Below are 23306 nucleotides of genomic sequence, written 5' to 3' on the forward strand. Positions count from 1 at the left end.
CCGGGATTCGATCCCGCGACCTCGTGCTCTAGGAAACAGTGTTAAAAATAGCAGTTGACCTGGCCAAAACCACAATTGGCACCGGTCTACAAGAGTCGCGGGCGCATCAAAGCAACTAAAACCATAAAAAATTTAACCGCAGAGACCTTCTGCGCGAAAAACTGGGCGCCCATCAGCGTCTGCGCAACGAACGCGCGCCCTCTAGCAGACGACACACTTCACAACGATAGCAAATTTGAAGACATGTTGTATAACCCATGCCTCAAATGTGCTTACGTAGCAAAAAACTGTCAATATAAATTTGCAGTTGAAATAAAGCACCATTATAAGAGAGTACGCGCGAAGTCGGTATCAACGCCCGCAGCGAAATTACGTTGAATATGCCTCGAGTGCGTCTCAGCCCCCACTCCAATTCGCTCGCAGCGCCCTCGCAAAATTTTTCCACGCGCGGCGCTTCACCGGGAAAGCGTCGTTCGATCCACTATGGGTCACGCCCACGGAAATAGCCACGCACTCGCCAAACGCATCCAAGCCTATCCAGGTAACGGGTTGGGTCGTTGTGTCAACAAACAGTCCGTGCTTCCCAGTGTCGTTGTGTCATTGCCATAGTCTAAACTAAACACACCGCTGCTGTCAGAGCGATGCCGGCGACGAAGAACATCTGATGCGCTACGCTCGCCGCCAAGGACATGGCTTACATTTGGGTGCAGGCGTCGCAGATATGTTCCGCTTGCGGAACAAAGTGCGCGCATTGGAATGACAGCGCGCACAAGCGTCGACGCAATGTCATCTCCGCTTGGGAAGCGTCATCGCAAAACGAGTGCCTAGTCCCGTCACCCGAAGAAGTCGCAAGTCCGCCTCGTTGACGTATTGTTATTCCCAAGTGTTCCAGACTCGATAGGATCTCCGCTTCCGCGGCCAGGCTCTCCGATGGCCGGACAGAGGACGGTGTTCTTCGTGAGGTGCCTGTTCGTCATATCCGTGCTAGCAGCCGTGTGCTTGCTGAAATATGAATACACCAACATCTGGACAAATACGCCTGATGGCTTTCCGAAAGCCAGGAAATCTCAGAGCACGGTTCAACTCCGGCCGCAGCCGAGTGCGGCGAACGTCACCAGCCAAGCACCTACGTGAGTTAGGCTGCTAGTATCATGTCCAAGACACAGCGTGTTCCGTGCTTATAGTTAATGCTGGCGGCGGGTTTCATTGTCCGCTACCCGGCCGTGTGGCAATATCGAGATCGGCGAATCGCAATGTGCGCGCATGTCACGTGATGCCTCGCGTGCCTTAAATGGGCCGAGGCCAATCGTTAAGCTCGAACGAATACGCATCGAATTGAAACAGCGCAACAGAACGTGTAACGAGAAACGCGGGGCACACGACGCTGACTCCGAGCTACTTTATTGCGGCACCTTATCTCTCAAGGGACGTCGTCCCAAACACACGCACGAACGAGCGAACAGCCGTGTAGACTTTTTGTTCGTCGTGTACGTGTCACTTGCGTGCGTGTGCAGCAGAATATAGGCACTCGCAACACTCTTAGATTCTGGTAATCGATGCAAGCTCCGTTATTGTGCTCTTATTCTGATTGTTTATGTTATACACGTTGCAATTCACAGTCACCGCGCAGCAGACGACGCGTCGGCCTCCAACGAAAAGACGACAAAGTTCCCACGCTTCTGGCAAGCGCGTGGCAGAAGTCGCGTGGCGCGATTATGGCTTGCGTGTAGTTTCCTACAAAAATTACTACAGAACTCTGGCGCTGCGAATCATTCAGCTACCATAGGAATGATAGTACATGGATTTGTTTAGCCTTTGTTCATGTGGCTTGAGGCATTCTTGTAGCCCTATTTATTATGCTTTGTTTCGCCAAGAAATTACGTTCTCCTTAAGTCACGAGGGCAGCAAGCATCTGCAGGCATGCATAACTGATCACCCTCAAAGCTTACAAAGCAGTTTGAAGCCAGGACAAATTTTTTGCAAAATGTACTGCCCATCATTACAAGGCTGGCCGAAGTGTCACACTTGCAGCTTCCTTAGGAACTAGCGCGAGAGTTCTCTCTGGTAAGTTTTGTAGGAAACTATGATGGTTCGAACCAGTGACAACTTGAAGATAGGGCACCGTTAGAGCCGAGCTGTGCTCTCCAGACGCTGTGCAAATCATCAAGACAAATCCTTGGCCAGTTGTCATCCTAAATGCAAGCTTTTATATGCGGCTGGGCTTCATTTCTCAGCTAATGCGACGCACTCATAAACATCACTAATGCACCTCTCATAGCTCTTCTGGTGCTACCACATTTACAATGCGATCACTATTACCAAATGTTCATTGTCTTCGTTGCAATTTCGGCCTTCTACATTGTCGTAGAAGTCTTCGGGCAGCTCTATCAAGTCGACACTGTATCAGTCATACGGAATGACTGACACTGGTCTGTCATTTTGTATGATTGTGACACAAAAATCGAGCCTCATCAGTTAATAATCTTCTTGCTTAGTGGACAGTGTCTGTCAGACATGCTCTATGCTTCAAATTTCCAAATCATTCTCCTGCTTTTCCATGTAGGTATCTAGTGGTCCTGATAAGAATGTTTAAAAAAAAATACATCCCAGTGCTAAATACTGTGGCAGCTCCTCTGCACTGATTGCAATGACTGTGTGCCACATACTTCACTCAGTTTACATGTCAGTAGAAGAACATAAGCAGCCTTGCCATCACTTAAAGCAATACGAAACATTTAACTCTTCTGTATCAGATATGGCGGACTTACAATAGCTCTGTGAGAAGCCTTTGATTTGGTTCATGTGTTTGCAAAACATAAATCAAATTACGGGCTTAAACATCACAAAGCAACTCGCAAGCTATGCGAGACTCCTTACTGGAGGATCCACATTAACTTTTACCAACTTTTACCTTTTGCCACTGTCGCAGGTGTTACACATGCTTGCATAAGTCATACATCAGTTTACTTATTATTTACAATCCGTAATCTCAAGAAGGCATTTTAGCAGGGTGTGATAATGCAATGAGTAGTAGTACAAATTGACGGAAGAGAAAAAAAGAAAAGCTCGTAAAATGTTTACAGCAAAACTAGGCTCGAGGGAGGAAGTAAAATATACAATCGCTACAGGCATAGTTATACACTGTAACCCAAGCAAATCCAAGAAATGTTTTAAATTCGAAAAACAAAACTGAGTCACACTACAGAGCAAGGAATACTGCCTTGTGTAATGGTTTCCCTGAAAGCCAGTGCCATAGCCGGGAAGCTTTTCAGAGGGGGCACCAGCATGACCGGGGATGGAGAGAGTGAAGGAAGAGGGGGAGGGGCACAGGTCCGGTGTGTCACCTCCTGGCTATACCACCACCCTGAACGACTCTTGTTGTACAATTATGCCAGTGCTCATGCAGTGTGCTTCTAAATGCAATTTCCAGTAGTCCTAAAATTCAGTTAGGGACTATTCAGCATATGTCCCGTTACCTTTGCTATGGTGCTGTCTGTTTCCATGCTGACAAATTCCTGACCAAGAAGTGACTAGCCCAAACAGTATACATTGCTTGTTTTGCTATTGCTGCTTTGCACAGAGAGCGTGTCAAGCTGGTCGTGGTCACATGCAAGAGCCTGCTCAACATGACTCTCACCAACATCAAGTCAGCAGTGGCTTTCACAACGGTGCCGTTGGAGCTTCTGCTTTTCGCCGACGATGAGAACAGAGAGCCGCTGCGACAGGCAGTCAGTTCCTTTGCCTTTTGTTACACGTCAAGTGCATCACTCTCAGAAAAGGGCAATCTTTCATAAAATGAAGTTGAAATCATAACTTTCAGAGGAAATTGCTGTAATGGGATAAAGCTGCTGAATTTACATCGACAGAGTCTTGTCTGTGGCAGAAATAAACCACTAATTTGTTTGAATTCTTAGATGCTGTAAGGACCGACTGACGTTAGTGCATGATTACAGGAAAAACAGTGTTATCCGAGGGGATGATGCAAGAAAGAGCTCACACAGATGGCATGTTGTTAAAACTGAAATTAAATTGTGCAGTTGTACGTGCTAAAACAATGATCTTATTATTTGCACACCATAGTGAGGGGATCACAATTAAACAACAGGGCTCATGCACCTTCTTGAAACTCTTGAAAACCATTGAATTCGGAAAAGCACATTCAAGCACCCTTAAGACTCCTTGAAAATAAATGCGTTCTTTGATTTTGCATAGAATTGCATAAAATCAAATGGAATAGAGAGTGGCATAATATAGAGAGGAAGGAATCGCTACATTATATCGCCCTAAACTTGCCGTCGCAAATCCTTTCAGCTAGTCTTATGCAAAAAGCCTTCAACCTTTATTTGTTTCTCTTGAATGCTAATTCTGTAGTTTCTTTGCCGCATTACGTTCTCTCACCAGATTTCTTTGTGGCCTGAAAGCGTGCTGAAGCGGATTCATTACAAGGTGTCACCGGTGAAGTTCCCAGAACCGGATGCCAAAAAGTGGCAGACCCTCTTCAAGCCTTGTGCATCGCAGCGCCTATTTCTTCCTGTGAGTGAGGAGGCCCATCTATCCTTTTTGTTGCCCACTTGTTTTTGTTTGTGCCACAGTCAAATTCAGTATTATTTTTGCAAAACAATGTCGCTTACTGCATCAGAAGGGCACAGCCATATCGTTATCACCACAAGCGTGATGGAGTATGTAGGTAACTTTCACGTGGATGCCAAGGCGAATACCGAAGGCAGACAGTATCGGATGAACAGCCACTGCAGTAGTTGTAGTTGCTTCAGAGAATGATTGGTAGCTAAAAACAATATTTGCTTATGCCCAAGGGTTTTAAAAAAAAGGTTTACTTCATGATCCCTGATTTTCAACTTCACCATCATCAAGCTTGTTGAATTGACCTTGAATTTTAAGTCAAACAATCCCTTCAAACCCTGTGGAAAGCAATAAAATTCTACTGAAGCAGACACACTTAACTGCTGGCATGAGATGTCTTACCTAAAGTGGCACCTAGCGTCAGTTATCATATATGCCAGTTAGGAACCGATTTGGATGCAGGTACTAGAAGTGCGCCTCTCTTTGTTGTCTCCTGTACCGTGTGCATTGCTCGCAGAGCATGCTGCCAGACGTGGACGCGGTCATCTATGTCGACGCCGATGTCCTGTTTCTGAGCCCCATTGAGAAGCTGTGGCAGCATTTCGCATCCATGAACAGCTCACACCTGGCAGCGTTGGCCCCCGAGAGTGAGGACTATGCCACCAACTGGTACCGGCGCTTCGCCAGGCACCCCTTCTACCAACCGCTTGGTAAGGAATGGCATATGTCCCCATCCTGGTAGCTCATTGGCTATCGAATTGTGCTGCTTAGCACAATGTCATGGGCGGGCACACAAACGGCTGCATTTCAATAAAGGTTAAATGAAGAAATGCTCACGTACTTGGATTTGTGCAGGTCCATGTTAAAAAAAAAACCTTGTAGTCAAAATTCATCTCATGCCCTCCACCACAGGGTTCCTTATAACCAACTGTGTGGTTTCATGGCATCACATCCCAAAATTCTGTTTTAAAGAAGGGCATATGTAACAGATTACCACTAAGCAAGACATTTGTCAGAGGAGAAAGTACACAGTCTGTGCGGTTCTTTCTTATCTTTGCTGTGATAGTACTGCTTCTTTTTTCTTGAGGTCTCAATTTCTGTTTGTCACGACCTAGCAATGGGCCACACATCTTATTTGTCAGCTTTGTCATGACCTATTGCTGAGTCACACACATGTGCAATTTTTTTTAGCTCCACAAAGATGAAGCGATTGTCACTAGCATGTTTGCATTGGATAGTGATGGTGATGCTGGCAACGATGATGTGGTAGGGCAGGCTGCTTCAACATTGTCCTTGCATGAGGCCCTGCAGATAATTCAGTCCCTCCGGGGCTTCGTTTTCACTGCACTACGTGGAGCACACCTTCCGCTGCAACCTTCCACTGCGCAACGTGGAGCACCTGGATGCCTTAGAGAAGGATGTCTGCAAACTTCGCATAAAGCAAGCAAGGCTGACGGACGTAGGGTTATCTTGTGCAAGCCAATGAGAAGTACATGGCGAGATGCTTGTGGCAATCTTGCCACAACGTTTCTTCTGTATTTCTCAAGCTGAGAGGCTGCTGCAGCAACCTTCTAAGTTCCAGTCAATTCGAACAAATCTCGCAATTTTGGTTGGCTAGTATGCCTGGATCTGAACCAAATTATAATATGAGGCTAGAGCAGCGAATATGGTTATCAGTAAACTTGAAGTAAAAAATATGGTATTGACTACATGTGTAAATAAAGGTATTGGATAGGATAAGCTGCTCGATATGATCACGCTTGTCTATAGCCACTTACACTGTCAGTTGACGCAAGAGTCCCTTATGCATGCCCTTCAGCAACTGCTCCTGCAGCTTTTCATATCTCATAATGAATTACCCCGCTGTGTCATCAAGCCTGCTTGCTTCATCGTCCATACTAATAGATCGTACCATTTCCATGGTATGAACTTCAACTCCAAATGTCCTTTCGAAAGGAAAGGCCATGCTTACGATTCAAGCAGATGTCTTCTTGGGCACACTCATACAATATGCTATACAATCTTTCTAATGGTGTGAAGGATACAGACGTGAGAGACAGCATGTGTGAGAGCTGTTTCCCTTGTATAGGTCCCATTCAGGCTGTTTGAAAGAATTTTTACATTTGTGGGTAATTCTTTGTTTTTTTAATTCTTTTGTGAAAACAGAGGAGCGCTTATTGCGTATTTTACTTGTTTTGTATTTAAGAAAATAATTAAGATTCAGGAAAATACACTAATTTTATGCAACCGAGAGAAGAAGGGGAACTGAGGGGCTCGATTTTGTCAATCATGACCACATAAATGTGGTCATGATTAATTTTATGTAATCATTCAATCTCTACTTTCCCAATAACCACTGCAATTACTTGCTCAGCAACTAACTTTCTGTCAATCATGAGGTTGCGGGTTCAATTTCCAGCATCGTAAACTGGGCACAATGCAAAAATAGTCTACTTAACATTTAGGTGCACGTGAAAGAACCATAGATGACTGAGATAAAATGTGCAGCAGTGTGCAGAGTTGGGCGAGGTCACCGATGATTATGTAGGCACAGCACCACACATATTACAAAATGCAGAACTGAAAGGGTACACTGGAGTACCCACCACTTCATCAGTAAAGGATGACCTCATTGAAAACAAAAATAAGCAGCGACTTAGCCTGGTGACATTGGGAAGCTCTTCCAGGCACAGGAGTATCTGAAAAACGAAAACATAATACTATGAAATCAACGACATCATGATATCTTTTATGCTGCAATTTCATTGTCACATTCAAAAAAGGAATTTTGACCTTATTTGCATGACTTGTAGTCAGTCTGTCAACGGCAAACAAGTGAACATATAAAAACAAGGTGGTTGTGGTCATTGACCAAGTCAAAAGCTAATTTAAATTTCAGAAATAATTGATGCATTGTGAACAAAGGAATTGTATGTATTCTAAGACATCAATTACTTTTGACTTGGTCAGGGACCACAACCTTTTGTTCTTCTAATGCACTCTCTGACCAGGTGAGTGATTGTAGTATACTCTTGACCAATTATGGGAGTCATTCTAATCTGCGTGGGGGACCCTTCATTCCCACTAACACGTGATCAGCTCTTTCATGATTTGTTTTTCCAACTTTCCCGTCCATGCCAAACAAAGGTGTCAACTCGGGCGTAATGCTGATGAACCTCACCCGCATGCGGAAGTTTGGCTGGGAGGAACGCCTGGGGCCACTGCTGCAGAGGTACGGCCGCGATATCACCTGGGGCGACCAGGACCTCCTCAACATCTTGTTCAGCGCCCACCCTGAACGCCTGTTGCTGTTTTCGTGCCGGTGGAACTACCGGCCCGACCACTGCATGTACGGAGTGTACTGTACTGCGGGACCACCGGCTGTTGTCCACGGGTCACGCAAAGCCTTTGTCAAGGACTCGGAGCCGGCTTTCCGGGAACTTCACCAGGCCATGGGGCAGGTGAGATTGGCACGGCTTGTGCTGTGCAACCCACCTAAATAATAGGAAGATTTAGCCGGTGTGTACACGGCTTAGCATTACCATATAGACTCGCGTAAGATCTGCACCTCCAACTTGGCAGCCCAAAACTTTGGGGAAGGAATTTCCAATGGAAATGCAATCTCGTTTGGTGCTCCGCTGCTGTGCGCGCTGTGTGCCGCTACAAGGTCGCAAGAGCTGCGTGTTGACCTCCGGTGCAATGGTATGTCCGGGAATCTGGGGTGCGCAAAGTCACCAGCTGTGGCGACACCATTTTGACCAAAAGGTTCGGTCCCTTGTTAAGCGCACCACCTCGTCAGAATTGTGGGGGAAAAAAGTGTGGCTCTTACGCGAGTCTATACGGTGCAATTTTAACGGAATGCTAGGATATAGCTACAAACAGCAACATGGTGGTGAAATCTAGTGACATTGCGCTCAATTACGGTGTGTAGTCCTTTTAGTATGTTTTGCAGCTGTGTGTCTTAACTGCTGGCATAACGGCTGCTGCAGTGGCTGAAACTTCTAAATAGTGCAGTTGACTTTTGTTGATTTGACGTTCTTGGGACAAAAGAAATTGATCTAATTCCATTGCTCACCAAGACAAGTGTGGCAACCATTGTGGCCATGAAGCCGCAGTCATCGTTAGGGTCACGCAAGTGCATGCTGACCACTCAAATTATTATTTTCCGGCAAGTGACGGCTAATTTCATGATCAAAATAACAAAATACCCAGTCCATGGATATGTATCGGTGTTAGTCAGAACCTTCAATTAGAATGGAATTAACCAAAAAATTGAATTGACGAAGGTCTTCTATAAAGCATAGAATTAAGCTAAGCAAGCAACATTAATGCAATCTTGAGTCATTGTCAATAGACACTTTGGAGAACTGCACAATTTGGCACTTTTATTGCAATTAAAGTGCATGGTCAGTGGTCAGACATAATGTAAAACATGGCTTTGATTGATCTACTTGTCACAAAATAAAACACAACTTGAGGTGTTTCTCTAGTGTCCTTGGTACATAAACCATTATAGTTTAAGTGTTACTCGACTATTCAAATAACTGCTTACTTTCCCTGTCTCTCAATCTGTTGCAAAGCTTTGTTGACTAGATTGTAGGCTTATGTACCTATAGTAGAGTTGAGCCATCTTGAAATGTGCCCTCTTGGGACATTACTGCTGCCCAGAGAAAAGGGGGAAACTGGCTGCATTTACAAGAGCACGCAAACATTCCAGGAATGTCTTTGCAAAGATGTCCTTGAGCAGCTCTGGCCTGCACATGTGACAGCTAGGGTGTGCTCTTTGTATTTTTATAGCAACCATTTAATGTAATTACAAAATCTAGCTCCGATTATGACTTCATTGTATCATGGCTTGCCTGCATCTGTTCTTTAATTCAGTACAAGCTGGGTGAAAGCCTTGGGGACACTTTCATCGCCGATTTCAAGGATGCACTCAGCAGAAGTCGCAAGACTCGCTGCGGGCAGGAGTTCCTCAAGCAGGTGGTTCACTGGGAAGCAAGAGCACGCAGCATCGACAGTGCTGCCATTAAGACCAGACGGAGTACAGAGTCCTGAGAAGAATCCTTAGCTGGGATAATGTAACGATTCTATTCTATTCCACTGCTATTTCTTTTAGCACTTCATCACTTGCCACGCTTACATTATCACCGAGATCGGTTAGTCATGAATGGTGAATATTCTGATAAGAATGGAATCAAGTGAAAGGAAGTCTTGCATTATATCGGGCTCTGTGTAATTTAATCTTCTTGTCATATACAGTAGAACCCCTCTAATACGTTTTTCACGGCACCGCGAGAAACGGGAAATGTATTGTGCAAACATGCTGTTAAAATCACACCAACATGCTGTTAAATATTAAAAGAAGGACGCTATGCACAGCTCAGCCTCCAAAGGATTTGCAGTCGCAGACTGATAATGTGGACTGAACGGGGACTGCCTAAAGCTCTGAAATATTGGATTTTGCAGGGAGTGAGTGGCTTATTCCAAAAGTCGCCAAAAAAGCTGTGTCGTATTCTGGGATTGTCACTCTTGGGGGTGCCTTAGCTTTCGCAAGATTTCGCTTGACTAATGCTAGACATGATGGCTTTCTTGGAAAAGTGCCAGGATCGCTGTTGCCAGTCGGCCCATCCGGTGCTATGAAACTAGTAGTAGTATCTTCGAAAGTGATGGTCCGAGAATACAGCCCAACTATGTCAAGGCGTTGCTGCACGCACATACGCTCACCTGTGACCTGGTCAGTCCATATTTGGACCATTGTCATGCTGTCTCTACAGATAGACGCAAGTACAGTCAATGCATGCACCTAATCTTCGTCCCCTGGCAACATAACCGAAGTGGAGCGAGTTGCAATAGCCAAATGACTGTGTGGTTTCTTGCTGATGTGGCTAGTGCAAAAGCAGACACGGTGCACAAAAGGGCAACAAGGATTGTGCTTGTGCTTGTCGCCCTTTTGTGCCCCGTGTCTACTTTTGTGCTAGCCACTTCAGCAATGGAATACCAACTAGCCCAGTCTCACACCCTGCTTCAGTTTTTTGCCACACTCATTGCCTGACGCTGCCTTCACAAGCGAGAAAGATGGTGGTTTGTGCTCCCATCTATATTCCATCTTTCATCTCAAAGGTGTTGTTAATATCACGTAGATTGCGAGCCTGTAATTCTGTGTTGCCATAGTATTTATGTGTTAAGTATGTTTGCATTTAAAGTGACTGCTTAGCGAAAATTTGAGCTGCCATTGCCGCTGTCACGAGTTTCTATTCTGTGTACTGTCTCATAGTGGCTCCCAATTTAATATTTTGTAGAACTAAAAATGCACAAATTTTTTATCCTATTTATGCAATTCTTTGCTTCCCTTCCTCTAATAGTTCCTGCAAGTCACAAGGTTACCTCTCAGGTGCCTGTTTGAATAAATGTACAGAATTGTTCTTTGTGCAGCATTATCAATGTTCGCACATAGAATTGCATAAATTCAGCTGTTTCTTACTGAGTAGCCTTTCTCTATGCATTTGTTTAGGATTCTCAAGTTTTGTTTTGTTGCATTTATTTTTGCCCCATCAGAAATGACATGCACAGCACAGTAGTGCCATATGGCATAGAGTGATGCTGTCACAGTTTCTTTTGTGTCACTTTTACTGCATTTTTTGCACATTTTGAATAGACACTAAAGGCAACCATAAATTCAAGTTAGTTATCAATCAGCATATCATTAGGCGTCCGATATGTCACTTCTACAGAAAAACCCAGCGCGGTGACTCTAGTGACTACGACATTCTGCTACTGTGCACATGGTCATGGGTTTGATTCTGAGTCACTACAACTGCATTCCGATGAGAACGGATTGCAAAAATGCCCGTGTACTTAGATTAAGGTGCACATTAGAGAACCCCAAATGTTTAGAATTAATCCTGGGTCCCCTGCTACAATATCTCCTGTAGTGCATCAATTCGGGATCCTTAACCTTATAATTTGACAACTTTTTCTACCGGAAACAGAGCATTTGTAAGCAAGGAAATGAGACCCAGTATAAAACAAGGTTGGAGCTGCCACATTGCAAATGTGATACCAGCTCCCATGGCGTAACTAGGTTACCGCTGATACTTTTAGGAAGTCCTTCACAGATATATGTCACTATGACAACTGATACGTCATAGACACCAAAAGCTTTGTAGGAAAGTTCTTACACCCTTCTGAAGTATTAGGGGTCTGTTTGCTAGCTCACACCCTCGCTCGAATGCAGCAGCAATGCGTTCACTCCTGTAGTTGTATATATAAGCTTCTGGCTGCCCTCCAATGCGGAGGCAGTGAAAGGTGAAGAAACAAATTACTGAGTACTGGTTAAAAACAAGAATTGCACAGAGAAGTTGTCAATGCAAGTGATGTGCAAGCAAGGTAACATTTATAATCATTGATAAATATGTTTCATAGCGAAGGTAGGGGCCCTGGCTCTTCTTTAACATTTGATACGAGCCACACCAATACACAAAGCCAGCTGTGGAACTCTGCTTAAAAGCTTAAACAAAACAGCTTAAAACGAAGTGCAGCCTTGCCACTTGGATTTTGAAGCTTGAGAACTCGCTACCTATTCATGCTGCTTTGTTGGTAGTTATTATGAGAGAGTGGTGCCCCCTCTTTGCTATCCAAATACTCATGGTAGTTGTGCCCAGCAGAGTATGGCCTCAAAAATCACTAGTGCAGCTATGCAAGACAAGGCGTTTTCTGCTAGCTGTTCGAATCGTGGAGGTACTATTATGTGGCCCCTCCAGTTAAGATTTTCCCTGCAACAATGTGACCTCTTGGCATAGAACAAATACTGCAAGGGTTGTGGAAGGCTAACTTAACAATGTAAATTGATTCACTGATTGGCTTTTTGTTTCTTTAAGTCTGAAATGTCACTGGTAAACTATGTCTCATTTAAGCATATCAAATTTACTTTACGTGCATTCATTTCAAGTATGTGCTCCCTTCACGCGTTCTGTGTCATGATGGGATGCAGTCAGCACAAATTTCCATTGCTCTGTTGGACATTTTGAGCAGTTTGAAAGTGGCTTGTGTGTGAGGCACTAAGCACCACAGCAAAGATGGAAAGGAAGCGACCCTCATTGCTGAAAGGACAATCAGTGTTTATGGTGGACTGAGAAAGAACAGAAATTTATTTTACCGGCTGTCTCGTAAATCATGATGTCATCTAAGCTGCTTTCAAAACTGATAAAGAAACACCCTGCTTGTATTGTTAACCAAGCCTTGCGAACTGATACTTGCGTTCAACATTGTCTGTTCTGCAAAAACTTGTTTCAAGAACGTCAGCCTTGGTGCTGCTGAGAAGAATGTCTACACTGCTTGGCCTGTAGATGATGTAAACCTTGTGATGGGTGCCATGCTTGTACCGAAACAACACGTTTATTCATGTTTTGTTGACAACACCATTGTTTAATTGTTTATTGCCACTTGTGATGCTTGCATTCTTAGAAAAGACAGTTGAAAGACTTGAAACAGTTGTGTACGTTGGAGCCATTTGTGGTGACAGATACTAGCTGCACATTTGGTTTTCGCAAATTCATAAATGTCAAAAAAAAAAAAAGGTGTCACAGGGAAACAGTGTCACAGTGCAGGTGGGCATAATCTCAAAATTTACACAGCACTGTCGAGTGTTGTGCTAAGCTGGGTTTCGAGCTGGGCTTCAGTCCTTATTGTGATAACTTTCAGCATGTGTTTGCATTTTTATGAACCATTGGCACAAAGAGTGTTTGCTTAGCTTTACCTGTGGTTCATTTGTTTCAGATCTTAATGCTGTTTATGTTTAGCTCATTGTGCGGTAGATTGCATTTAAGCTGGACTCTGTTACGTTGAATTTATTGATAAGCCAAGCACATCAGTTAGGCACATCAGTTCCCATAGGTTTGATGCACTTTGGTTAACCTCAACTTCTAGCAGAACAATCATATTGCACTGTCCCTTTGTGTTTGGCTTGAGGGAAGTATACTTTATTACAGCGCAGGTGATCTAGCTAAGTCGTGCACACCTGCAAATTGTGTGTTGGACAGCTTTGGAAGCATAAAATGGTGCCATAGTTTTTTTGCTGTTTTTTTCCCCTCGGGTGTCTTAGCCTTCCTAGGAACCTCTGTGCTAAGCACACAATGTCTACAAGTTCTTACAGTTCTTGTCTAAGGACGGGTGCCTGGTATTGCACGCTCCGTGAACAAGAAGTCGTTGTATAGTGTGCTTCTTGCATTTCTTTTTTTTTTGTTATTATTATTGGGGGTGCATGTAACCAATCATTTCAAGTTTGGTAGCTGCCTGTAATTAATGAGATAGCAGTTTCCAATGAGCTCACGTCATCATTATGACCACTTCTGTGGTTCATGACCAGCCCATTTTATCGTAAACTTTTTGTTTTTCCTACCATATTCAGGGCGTTACTTTTTAGCATTCCTTTACATACTTTTACATGTTTTAGAGTAAATAGTAATGTAGAGCGCCAAAAAAACCGCTGGCCATTTTCGCCCCCATTTTACTAAAAAAAAGAAGCATTGACCATTACGAGGTTAAAGCACACAGTTATGTGCTTATAAAAGAGAAGTGTCCATGTTCCTAGGTTGTCACACAGTAGTTAAGTCAGGTCTGCAAATTTGTTGCTCACGTAATTAAAAATTTGCTAAGGCTTTGTTAACCTATTCAACCACACTTCTATAGACATTTATTATAAATGTCCCTCAAGTATCGTGCGATGAGTGTCTGATAGAGGGCAAGATGCAGAGTCAACAGTATTTTAAAGGCACAGGTTCGCTTGACAGTGCTCGACTTCACATATAACTGTTAAGGCCTCACAGTACATTCTTAGTATTTATTTCGTTTATTTGGTCCACTGCACTTTTAGATTGCCTAGTTATGTTCTACAGTTGGGAATGTTGTTTTTGGAAACACCTTTCCTGTAGCATACCAGTTGAACCTTGCTGTAGAGCACACTCTTTGCCTGTTTGTTCTGAACTTTTGTTATGCTTACTTTGCAAGATACTATGTACAATTGATAATAACAACCAAACAAAGCCTGTGTTCACACACTGTGTGATGCATGTCATGACATGACGTTACACATCTGCCACCAAGGCCACGAGTCGAATTAGCTAACACTCCCAGGGCCAAGTGTACGATATGTACACAAATACCCTAGAAGGTTGGCAGAAAAGCAACAGCTGTCAATGTATGTGTCACAAAAAGTTAATGTAAGAAAAAAGAAAGAAAGACAGAAAGACATTCTTTCTGTCCATCTCTTTTTTCTTCCGCTTACCTTTCACACCAGAGACATTGACAGCTGTGCACGGACTTGCCCAAAATAGTAGTGCACTAGTGAGAGCCACCACCATAGCTCTATTGGTAGAGCACCACACACATCATATAGAGGTTGTCGGTTCAGCTCCCACACGCGTGAAAGTCGTCTTCCACTTTTGTTTTGCCTTCGTTAATATTTCTACCGCAGCCTTTTTAAAAGATATAGTTCATTTCCCCATATGCAATTTCTTGGCTGTATTGCCTGTTGGCTTCATTTGATTGTTCCTAGCAATAAGCCTCGTGGATCCCCTGATTATGTACAATTGAGTTTTTCATACACCAGAAGCCTACAATCTCAGAAATGGCAATATACTCTAGTTACTGCATAAACTTGTGCAATGGCTGTGCTTTTTCTTTCTAGAAGTTCCTTTTTATTCGAACAAATTTGTGCTCAATTATTACGCAGATAAAAACACGATGATTTTTGTAAGCAAAGGTTATTAGCAAGAATGAGCCTGCTTCTCTTCGTAACGATAAACCTTCAGGATAAAGTAGATGCCATAGTCAAGTGAAATAGCGCACTGGCTACTATTATGATTACCAAGACAACCAGATGAATTTGAGTCAGCAAGCAGGTTGTAATCTTTAAATAACTGGCTTGGCTTGTGCAGAATAGTCTGAAATGTGCAAATTAGTTCATCAAATTTGCCTACTTAAATGGCATCTAGCCCTGCTTAGTTCAAAGCACTTTTTGTTCACTCACGTTCGCTCAGATAGCTAAATATATGAGAAATGGTGAGAAAATTGAAATAGAAAACCAGCTGTTGTCATTGATTGCATTTCTACACCTTCATCTCAGGAATGATAATTCCTTTTGGAATGGTATTCACATCATGCCAAGATGCACAAAAATTGTAACACTCAAGTGAAGAATACACTGATATTTCATTGAATCAACAAACCCTAATATATCACATGTGAAACTGGTCACCCTGATGGTGACAACATATGTTTATATGCTGGTTCTCATTACTTTTAAATATATAAAATACACAAGAACAAACTTAAGTTGGATTCACGCACTAGGAACAATCAACATTTCAATCTGCGGGCAAGCCTGACAAGCTCAGTATTGGCGAATCACGCCACCACACGAGTATGGCGTAGACCACCACCCACTTGTGCGATTCACTACAACTCGCCATGTTGCGTTTGTCTGTGGAATGAATCAGCAATCTGTCCTGTTCAATTTCATTTTTAGAGGTATGGCTGCTGCATTATTGTTTGCTGTTGTGCAAGTATGTACAGTAACTGGATTACGTTTCATGGAGTTCAATTATGAAGAGCAATTTAGTGTGATACATTATGAACAGAAATGAGCATTTAAGGATCTGCACTGCTGTGTAATGTTTTGAATGCATATTTATTTAGATGGGGGACATGTGCCAATGCCAGTAGCCGCACAGAATCTGCGAGCACAGCCTATAATATTGTGCCATTGTTTTCGCATGAAGTTAGTACTGGATACTAAAAGCTTTGTTCCTCGAGGTATCATATTGGACGATCTCGTTTTTGTTTTGTTCCAGCATTGTTTCAGCATTTGTTTGTTTGTTACACCCCGTGTGCCATGATTAACAGCAACAAAATAAACAATGCAGCACAAAAATAAATGTCTCGTGTTTCTTTGTGCAAAATGTATCCTTTGCAATGGAATGGGCAATTTTTTTTTTAATTTGTAGTAGGGGTAATGGAAGTTTATGCGACAACTCTTTAACTAAAGAAAATGTCTGTAGCCAAAATTTACTGTCAGACAGCAACCTGACGCCCTGTTACAGAGGCCTTTGGAGGGACAAAGACCTAAAAGGCATGACTGTCTTATAGAAGTAGCTAACTTGACATGGCAATCTCGAGCTGAAAACAATGTCGCAGGATTACTTTAGTATGGCAGTGGCCACATTCCAAGGGGCACAAACATGAAGACCCTTTTGTACTTGGATTTACATAAATGTTAAGAATGGCAGAGAAAAAATTATTCCAGAGCCCACCACTGTGGCATCCCTTTTAGGCCCTTGCTTTGAAACGATGAGAGTGTTCTATCAACTAAAAAAAAAGTTAGACATGAACAAATCAGTCAACTGATTCATCTTCGAAAATTGTGCTTTCTACTTGCTTTGTGTATGATGCAAAAGAAGTGATGTTTTACTGCATCACTTCATTTAACATACAGTTTTAACGTGTGGTTAACACTATATGTTTATTTATACTTTTCCTCCTGCCTGCCTCTCTCACTTTCTGCCTTGTGAAAGAAGAGATTGCTTGTAGATGCTTTGGCATGCACCTAAGGACACACTTGTCTCATATTTCTGTTATCAGAAAGCTCTCAGTCCAGCATTCTAACAACACTTGCCTTCATTGTGCAAGAGCAACTCTACCATTTTGTTACGCGAGTCCTCGCCCTCGTGTTAGTCTCATGGAGGATCCCAGTGATACGCAAGAGAGCGACAAACCTGGGTCCATAGGCGCCGACTGCGGGGGGGCTGCAGGGCCTGAGCCTCCTCCAAATTTCTCGGTGGGGGGGGGGCAAAGTATCTTATCAAATTGGTGTGAAATGCATGTGAATCATATGTGTTTCAGTATTGCTTCTCATTCTAGTAGGCAATGCTAACAATGACTCATGAAAAAGAAAAAACTTCTAATTATTTAAATATTTATTAGGGATGGAAACATCGCCACTTACATGCAGAGATCATAAATTTATATATGTAATTTATTCAGTAGTTGAAATGAGGCCAAGCCAGATTCACTCAAAGTCACATTCAACAGCAGCCATGCACAGCAGTGCTTATACTTGGACTCAGAAAAAAACAATGAAAGGAAAAGGTGGCTACAGTCCTGCCAAAAAGGCAAAGCCGTATTACTCGTAGTGAAGCATAAAACAATTACACAAAGGAAAATTCTTACCACATAAACCAGAGTAAGGGCCGTATCCTGAACTTGACAGCCAATATTTTTAAAAAATGTAACCGAGAAGCAATCGTGTTCAGTGTGCTGATTCTGATCACGCTGAACAGTGAATTTTTGAGGGGAGCATACTTTCGCGCCTCACTACTAAATGGCGAGAGGAGGCGATCGTGGTTAGGGACCTTAATTGTGGTTGAAATCTCATAATTTGAAAGCACTGCAACTCTTTGAACTATGCCGCCGCCGCACAACCACACCCTCGCCCCCTCGGCGTCCCCCCAGTGGGAACCAGCTTTGCGCCCGTTTTTCTGCACAACGATTGATCTCCTTGCCATTGCCCTTGGAAATACACAGATCTTGCGTTTTGCTTGTGTTCTTGTTTTTCGTTGGTGCCATTTTTCTCCTTAGCTCTGCTGGCTCGGTGCAGCAACCGTTGCACGCTATGTTTCCTGCAGTGTTGTGCTAGTGCTACACCGTGGTGTAGCGCATGTGACTGCACCAAGAAGCCTGAAGGTGGTTATACAGTTTTTATGATACCACAAGGAAATCATGACGGCTTGCACAAGAAGCAATGGCTGCACAACAATGGCCAAAAGAACTTTGTTCCGACAAAGAACGGTGTTGTTTGCGAGGTAAGGCGCCTTTCTTACTGTTCGTATTAAAGTATCTCCGAATGCTTCATTTTTGTCATTCTTCCAGCCTGCTCATCAGCATTTTTGCTGCGACAATTCGTATGTTGCACAAAAATGGGGGTGTCCTCAGTATGCTGAACATTCTGCTGGGACTCGTCACCTTGCACGTCGTCAACTGTTATTACTCAGTCGGAAATGCAGTGCTATAGATTCTGCTTTCCCTTGTGAATATTTATGTGCAACGATACAGCCTCTCATTCGCACTATTCATGATTGTTAGGAGCTGTTGCCTGCTTTACTGAAAGTCGAAATAGCAGCTTATAGAGAAGCTTTCTTTTTAGCTTACTTCGATGTGTACGTCAATCACTTGGATACAATGGATGCAGGACCTGAAAAAATTAATGGCAAGCGTACTCGTGGCATTTTTAATGCGTAAGCATTCTTTGGCGAGTACTCCAGCCCCATCATGTGAAAAGTGTAATGCCTTGTATCTGCACAAAAATGCGTAATTTGCAAACTTGAGACATCTAATCGTTATAATAGTGTAAATGTAGATAACTGGTAGCTTTATACGAATAAGGAACAATTTAACTCCCCCCCCTCCTTCCAAAGTAAGGAGAATACCCACAGTGATACGTAGGGCTCCTAAGAAAATGACAGCTTATAGTAGGGGTGGGCCAACGTAAATTTAGAGTTGGCCAACTTAAACTTGGAGATAAGCCAAGTTGAAATCTGAGAGTGGGCCAACTGAAATTTGGGGATAGGCCAACTTGAAATGTAGAGGTGGGCCAACTTAAATTCAGGGGTGGGCCAACTTCAATTTGGCGATAACGTAAATTCGGGAGGGGGGGACTTAAATTTGTGGAAAGCCAAGTTGAAATCTAGGAGTGGGGTACTTAAATTTGGGAATAAGCCAAGTTGAATTTGGGTGTAGGCCAACTTGAAATTTGGGGGTATGCTTACGCATGCTTAGACAACTCCAGTGAAGTACTGCATTACCTTTCAGTTCTTGAACTTGTGTTGCACTGGGCTGCCACGCATGCATGAGTGGGTGACGATTATTATTTTGTGTTCTCACGAGTACAGGCAATGTACACGGGGTGCTCACATGATCACGCACGCTTCCTCGCACGGAAATTGCGCAACCGTTCATGTTCAGTTCAGAGACCATAGTGCAAAAGCTACTCTCACATTGAAAAGGAAAACACACGGACAGACGATGCACTTGCGGCTAATTAATTATAAGTGGGCGCGCTGAATATTGTGGGGATGCGCGACTCTGACGCGTCCCCTGATTTGTTGTTTTACCGCACAGCTCCCGTCTCCTGTAATCCGGCTTCGCCGCGTGGCTTGATGCCAGCGGCAATCGGTCTGGTTGAAGCGCATTGCGAGAGATGGCGCGAGTGTGGCTCTGCTAACGCCACCTAACGGCGGGGTGCTTGGGCGCAAAAAGGAGAAGGCAAATCTTTCTCTTTGGCTCGGGTCGGCAAGCGGCGCGGACGTCCTGCGCGTGCGCTGATCCATGCTTCTGCGAGACCGTCTCGCGAGGCCTACCCCGGAATGGACGAACACGATCGTTCGAACGCGCCACCGTTCGCGTGACCGTACGCGCGAACGACCAGGCGTTGGTGTCCAGCATGGGGGCGAACATATTCGCTCGCTATCCGGTCGCGGTGAGTCGGACTTCCGCGATTTTGTCGCGCGCCCATCGGCATGTTTCGTGGATTGCAACTCGGCTAGCAGGCATTAGTCGATGAAAGGTGCAATAAATGCCCTTGTGATTGTTTGTACTACTGTGTTGTCGTTCCTTTGTCCCAACAGCACGGGTGAGAACCCCACAATGCCTGCGGTGCATATGCGCGCAGAGGCACGGGGGAAAAAGCCAAGCACAGAGGGATGTGCCACAAGCAATACTAGATCAGATGCACAAACCATCATGTGGCAGAAAAAATGTCTGTGGAGTATAGAACTCGCCTCAAAGCTCCTTTTACATCATTATGCCCCATTTATGCGGCTTTAAGAAACCAACCTCCTCATAAACGTTGCCTTCAGCTTTCTCACTGCTGTTATCACCATTTTTGAAAATTTTATACACCACTGGGTCGTGCAACTGGCCCGAAATCATATGCCTCCATGGAATACTGTGGCCCGTCGGCGGGTGCCAAGGAGAAGGAGCGTACCGTGCGCAGCGCGCACAGCTGGCGCGCAAGAAGAATTGAGGAGGAAAGCGTCGTGGGGAGAAGAGTGTCGCTACGTTGAAATTATCGAGGGGTTTTAATCGTGGTTAAGGAGCCTACATGCAAGCTGTTTTAGCGTGGTGACAACCTTTCTAAGGGTACTTGCCGGCGCCAGCTAAATTAGAGGGTTAAGCTTCCCAACAATGTATGAGATGTGGGAGACAAAATGGCGAAAGACCAGCCGAAAGCATGTTTCTCGCAACCTTTGGTGACGTGTAACTAATTAGCTTTTTTTCATTAAACTTTGCCCTGAGCAGCCACAGACATATATATTACGTACAAGTGGAAGGCAACGACAGTGCTTAATGCAGTTCACATTCTTGGTGCGAGATACTACTACCACGAGCATGCCACCGTACCTTATAACTTGTTGCTTTATACGTGTCGCAAGACATGCAATAGCAAAAAATAAGTTTGATGTGTGAAAAGAAAAAAGGCAACTAGTGTATTAAAGATGTATGCAGGTTTCGGGTCACCATTCGTATAAAACTAAAGAAATTTAATGGAACACAATAGAATTTAAAAGAATCGGCCACAAAACGATTATCGTCATCTGTCTTGCTTGCGTTTCCTCTTAAATATGCTGCGCTCGTTACTTTCCTGTCCGCAGTAGTATATATATATGTCATGCGATAACGCGCATGCCGTTCGTTACTGGGAAGTACCGGCCTCGCAGCGTTAAGAAAGCAAATGCGGACAAGACAGATGACGTTTATTGTTGTGTGGTAAGATACAACCCAAAGGGTGTAATGTTGTTTTAGAGTGTACATTCTACACCTTACACCCTTTGAGTCGTACACTCTAAGAAGAGTTTACACCCTTTGGAGTGCCCCTTCTGCCACAAAACAATAATCGTCATCTGTCTTGTCCGCAGTTCCTTTCTTTAACGCAGCGAGCCCGGTACTTCCCAGTAACGAACGGCATGCGCGTTATCAGCATGCATGACATAGCATTCTCGACAGGAAAGTAACGAGCGCAGCGTTTTCAAGAAAGGAAACGCACGCAAGACAGATGGCGATTATTGTTTTGTGGCAATATACACCCCAAAGGGTGCAACTGTTTTTAGAGTGTATAGTCGGCGGCGGTGGCGCACGGCCATTTTTCGTTGGCGGTGGCGGCGGCCTGGAAACCGAAACCACACATTTAAAAACCCGTTTCTTCACATCCTTCTTTGCTAAACTGGTTGAAATTCTGGCCTTTTCACACTAAGGCCTGAGGGGACCGAATACAGAGTTGTTGAAGGTGAGAGAAACACAAAACGTTCTGCAAGTCTATTGCTTTTCAGCCAATACATATTTTTTTTTAAATGGGCATATATCCAAAAGCGTCTATGTTGAGTGTGTTTGTGTATTCCTTTCTCCAGAAATATGCAGTCTTGCTCTTGCGTCGTAGTTGTGATTGTTTTTTTTTAATTTTTTTGCTATGCCTCTGTTTACATACGAGATATTTTTCCAGTGAGCAAAGAGTCAGTGAATTCTTCTAGAATTGCTAAGCCGGCAACGACGCACGTTACACTCTCTGGATATGTTAAACTTGCTTCCACTTGTTCTGAATGAGATTGTGTTTATGCAATATGCTTTACATAAAACAAAATAGACCTCTTCTGTGACCAACTCTTGCGGGGTTCAGCCCTTAATTAAGCTGTCAACCAATCAGCAGATGTCATAACGCACATTACCGACTGGACAATAAGTGAAATCACTTGTTCTAAATATTAGTCACCATTTGCTTATGTAACTTTTCTTATGACCTCTTTTCCCCTTAAGAAAAAATTTTTTTTTTCTGCAGCTATGTTATGATGCGGTAGAAAACAAATTTGCTCAATTTGTTAACTCGTCGTCACCAGGCTGAATGAACAAAGTGTGGATTAGTAGAAATGGCAGGCATTGCTCGGATGCACAATTATTTTGTTGAATAGTTCTTTTTTAACGTGCACGTCGAAACTGTTGTATGGTTCATTGCAGCTATTGGTGTCAGTTGCATTCAATCTTTTGTATGAACGCTACAAAGAAACAGCACCATGATGTAGGCATGTAAGCATATTTTTGTTTACATGTAGGAAAGTAGAAAAACTGCTTCGAATGCAACGGCCTGAATAATGCGTAAACTTCCAACCGACATCTTAAACACATCGGAGCCAGAAATTTCTATCTTGTTACAAGTTTCATCTCTCGCGTTGATGCCGCTATCAGACATATCGCTGACTATACCCGCAACTACAGGGCCCACCACCCTCAAGCCGTGATTCCGATGTGCCGATCGAGGCCGCTGTTTCTTCTCGTTGCGCCATATTACGATATTACGGTTTTGGAGAAGTTTCGGAAACCCACGTTGCGCCGACTTGTGACGACACGCATGAGTAGACGCGTGGAGAGCAAGGGTTACTTTTGTTTGTATTGTGTTGCTTCATTGCTCCCCTGCTTGACATGATTCTATGCTTGAGACGGGCAAAAGAATTACGCACGACAACAGAAAATCTCAAACGAAGCTGGATGGACTTAAAAAAGAAATCATTATGCGTATTTAAATGGCGCGCCGACCTTGCCGACAAGAAACATCGGTGGCGGCGCGCCGACGTCTCGGCTCATACCTCTACCAGTGCCTCTACTTCTCCGATCCCGCTCGTTTG

The 23306-nt window shown here is 43.8% G+C and overlaps 1 protein-coding gene and 1 long non-coding RNA gene across 2 annotated transcripts; one reads left to right on the top strand and one right to left on the bottom strand.

Annotated features, from left to right (window-relative positions):
- The first annotated feature begins 278 nt into the window (after positions 1 to 278).
- Positions 279 to 16517, top strand: LOC126539203 (glucoside xylosyltransferase 2-like). Its single transcript, XM_050185948.3, has 6 exons — positions 279 to 1130; positions 3581 to 3728; positions 4402 to 4533; positions 5099 to 5291; positions 7729 to 8042; positions 9463 to 16517. The coding sequence occupies exons 1-6, from the start codon at positions 931 to 933 to the stop codon at positions 9637 to 9639; spliced, it is 1164 nt and encodes a 387-aa protein (XP_050041905.1). The 5' UTR covers positions 279 to 930; the 3' UTR covers positions 9640 to 16517.
- LOC129386886 (uncharacterized) lies at positions 7157 to 7842 on the bottom strand. Its single transcript, XR_008614190.1, has 2 exons — positions 7763 to 7842; positions 7157 to 7280 (listed from the first exon to the last, which is right to left on the bottom strand). It is a non-coding gene; the product is annotated as an uncharacterized lncRNA (long non-coding RNA).
- Positions 16518 to 23306: the final 6789 nt, after the last annotated feature.

The sequence above is a fragment of the Dermacentor andersoni genome, chromosome 11 (genome assembly GCF_023375885.2).
Source record: "Dermacentor andersoni chromosome 11, qqDerAnde1_hic_scaffold, whole genome shotgun sequence".
Lineage (NCBI taxonomy): Eukaryota > Metazoa > Arthropoda > Arachnida > Ixodida > Ixodidae > Dermacentor > Dermacentor andersoni.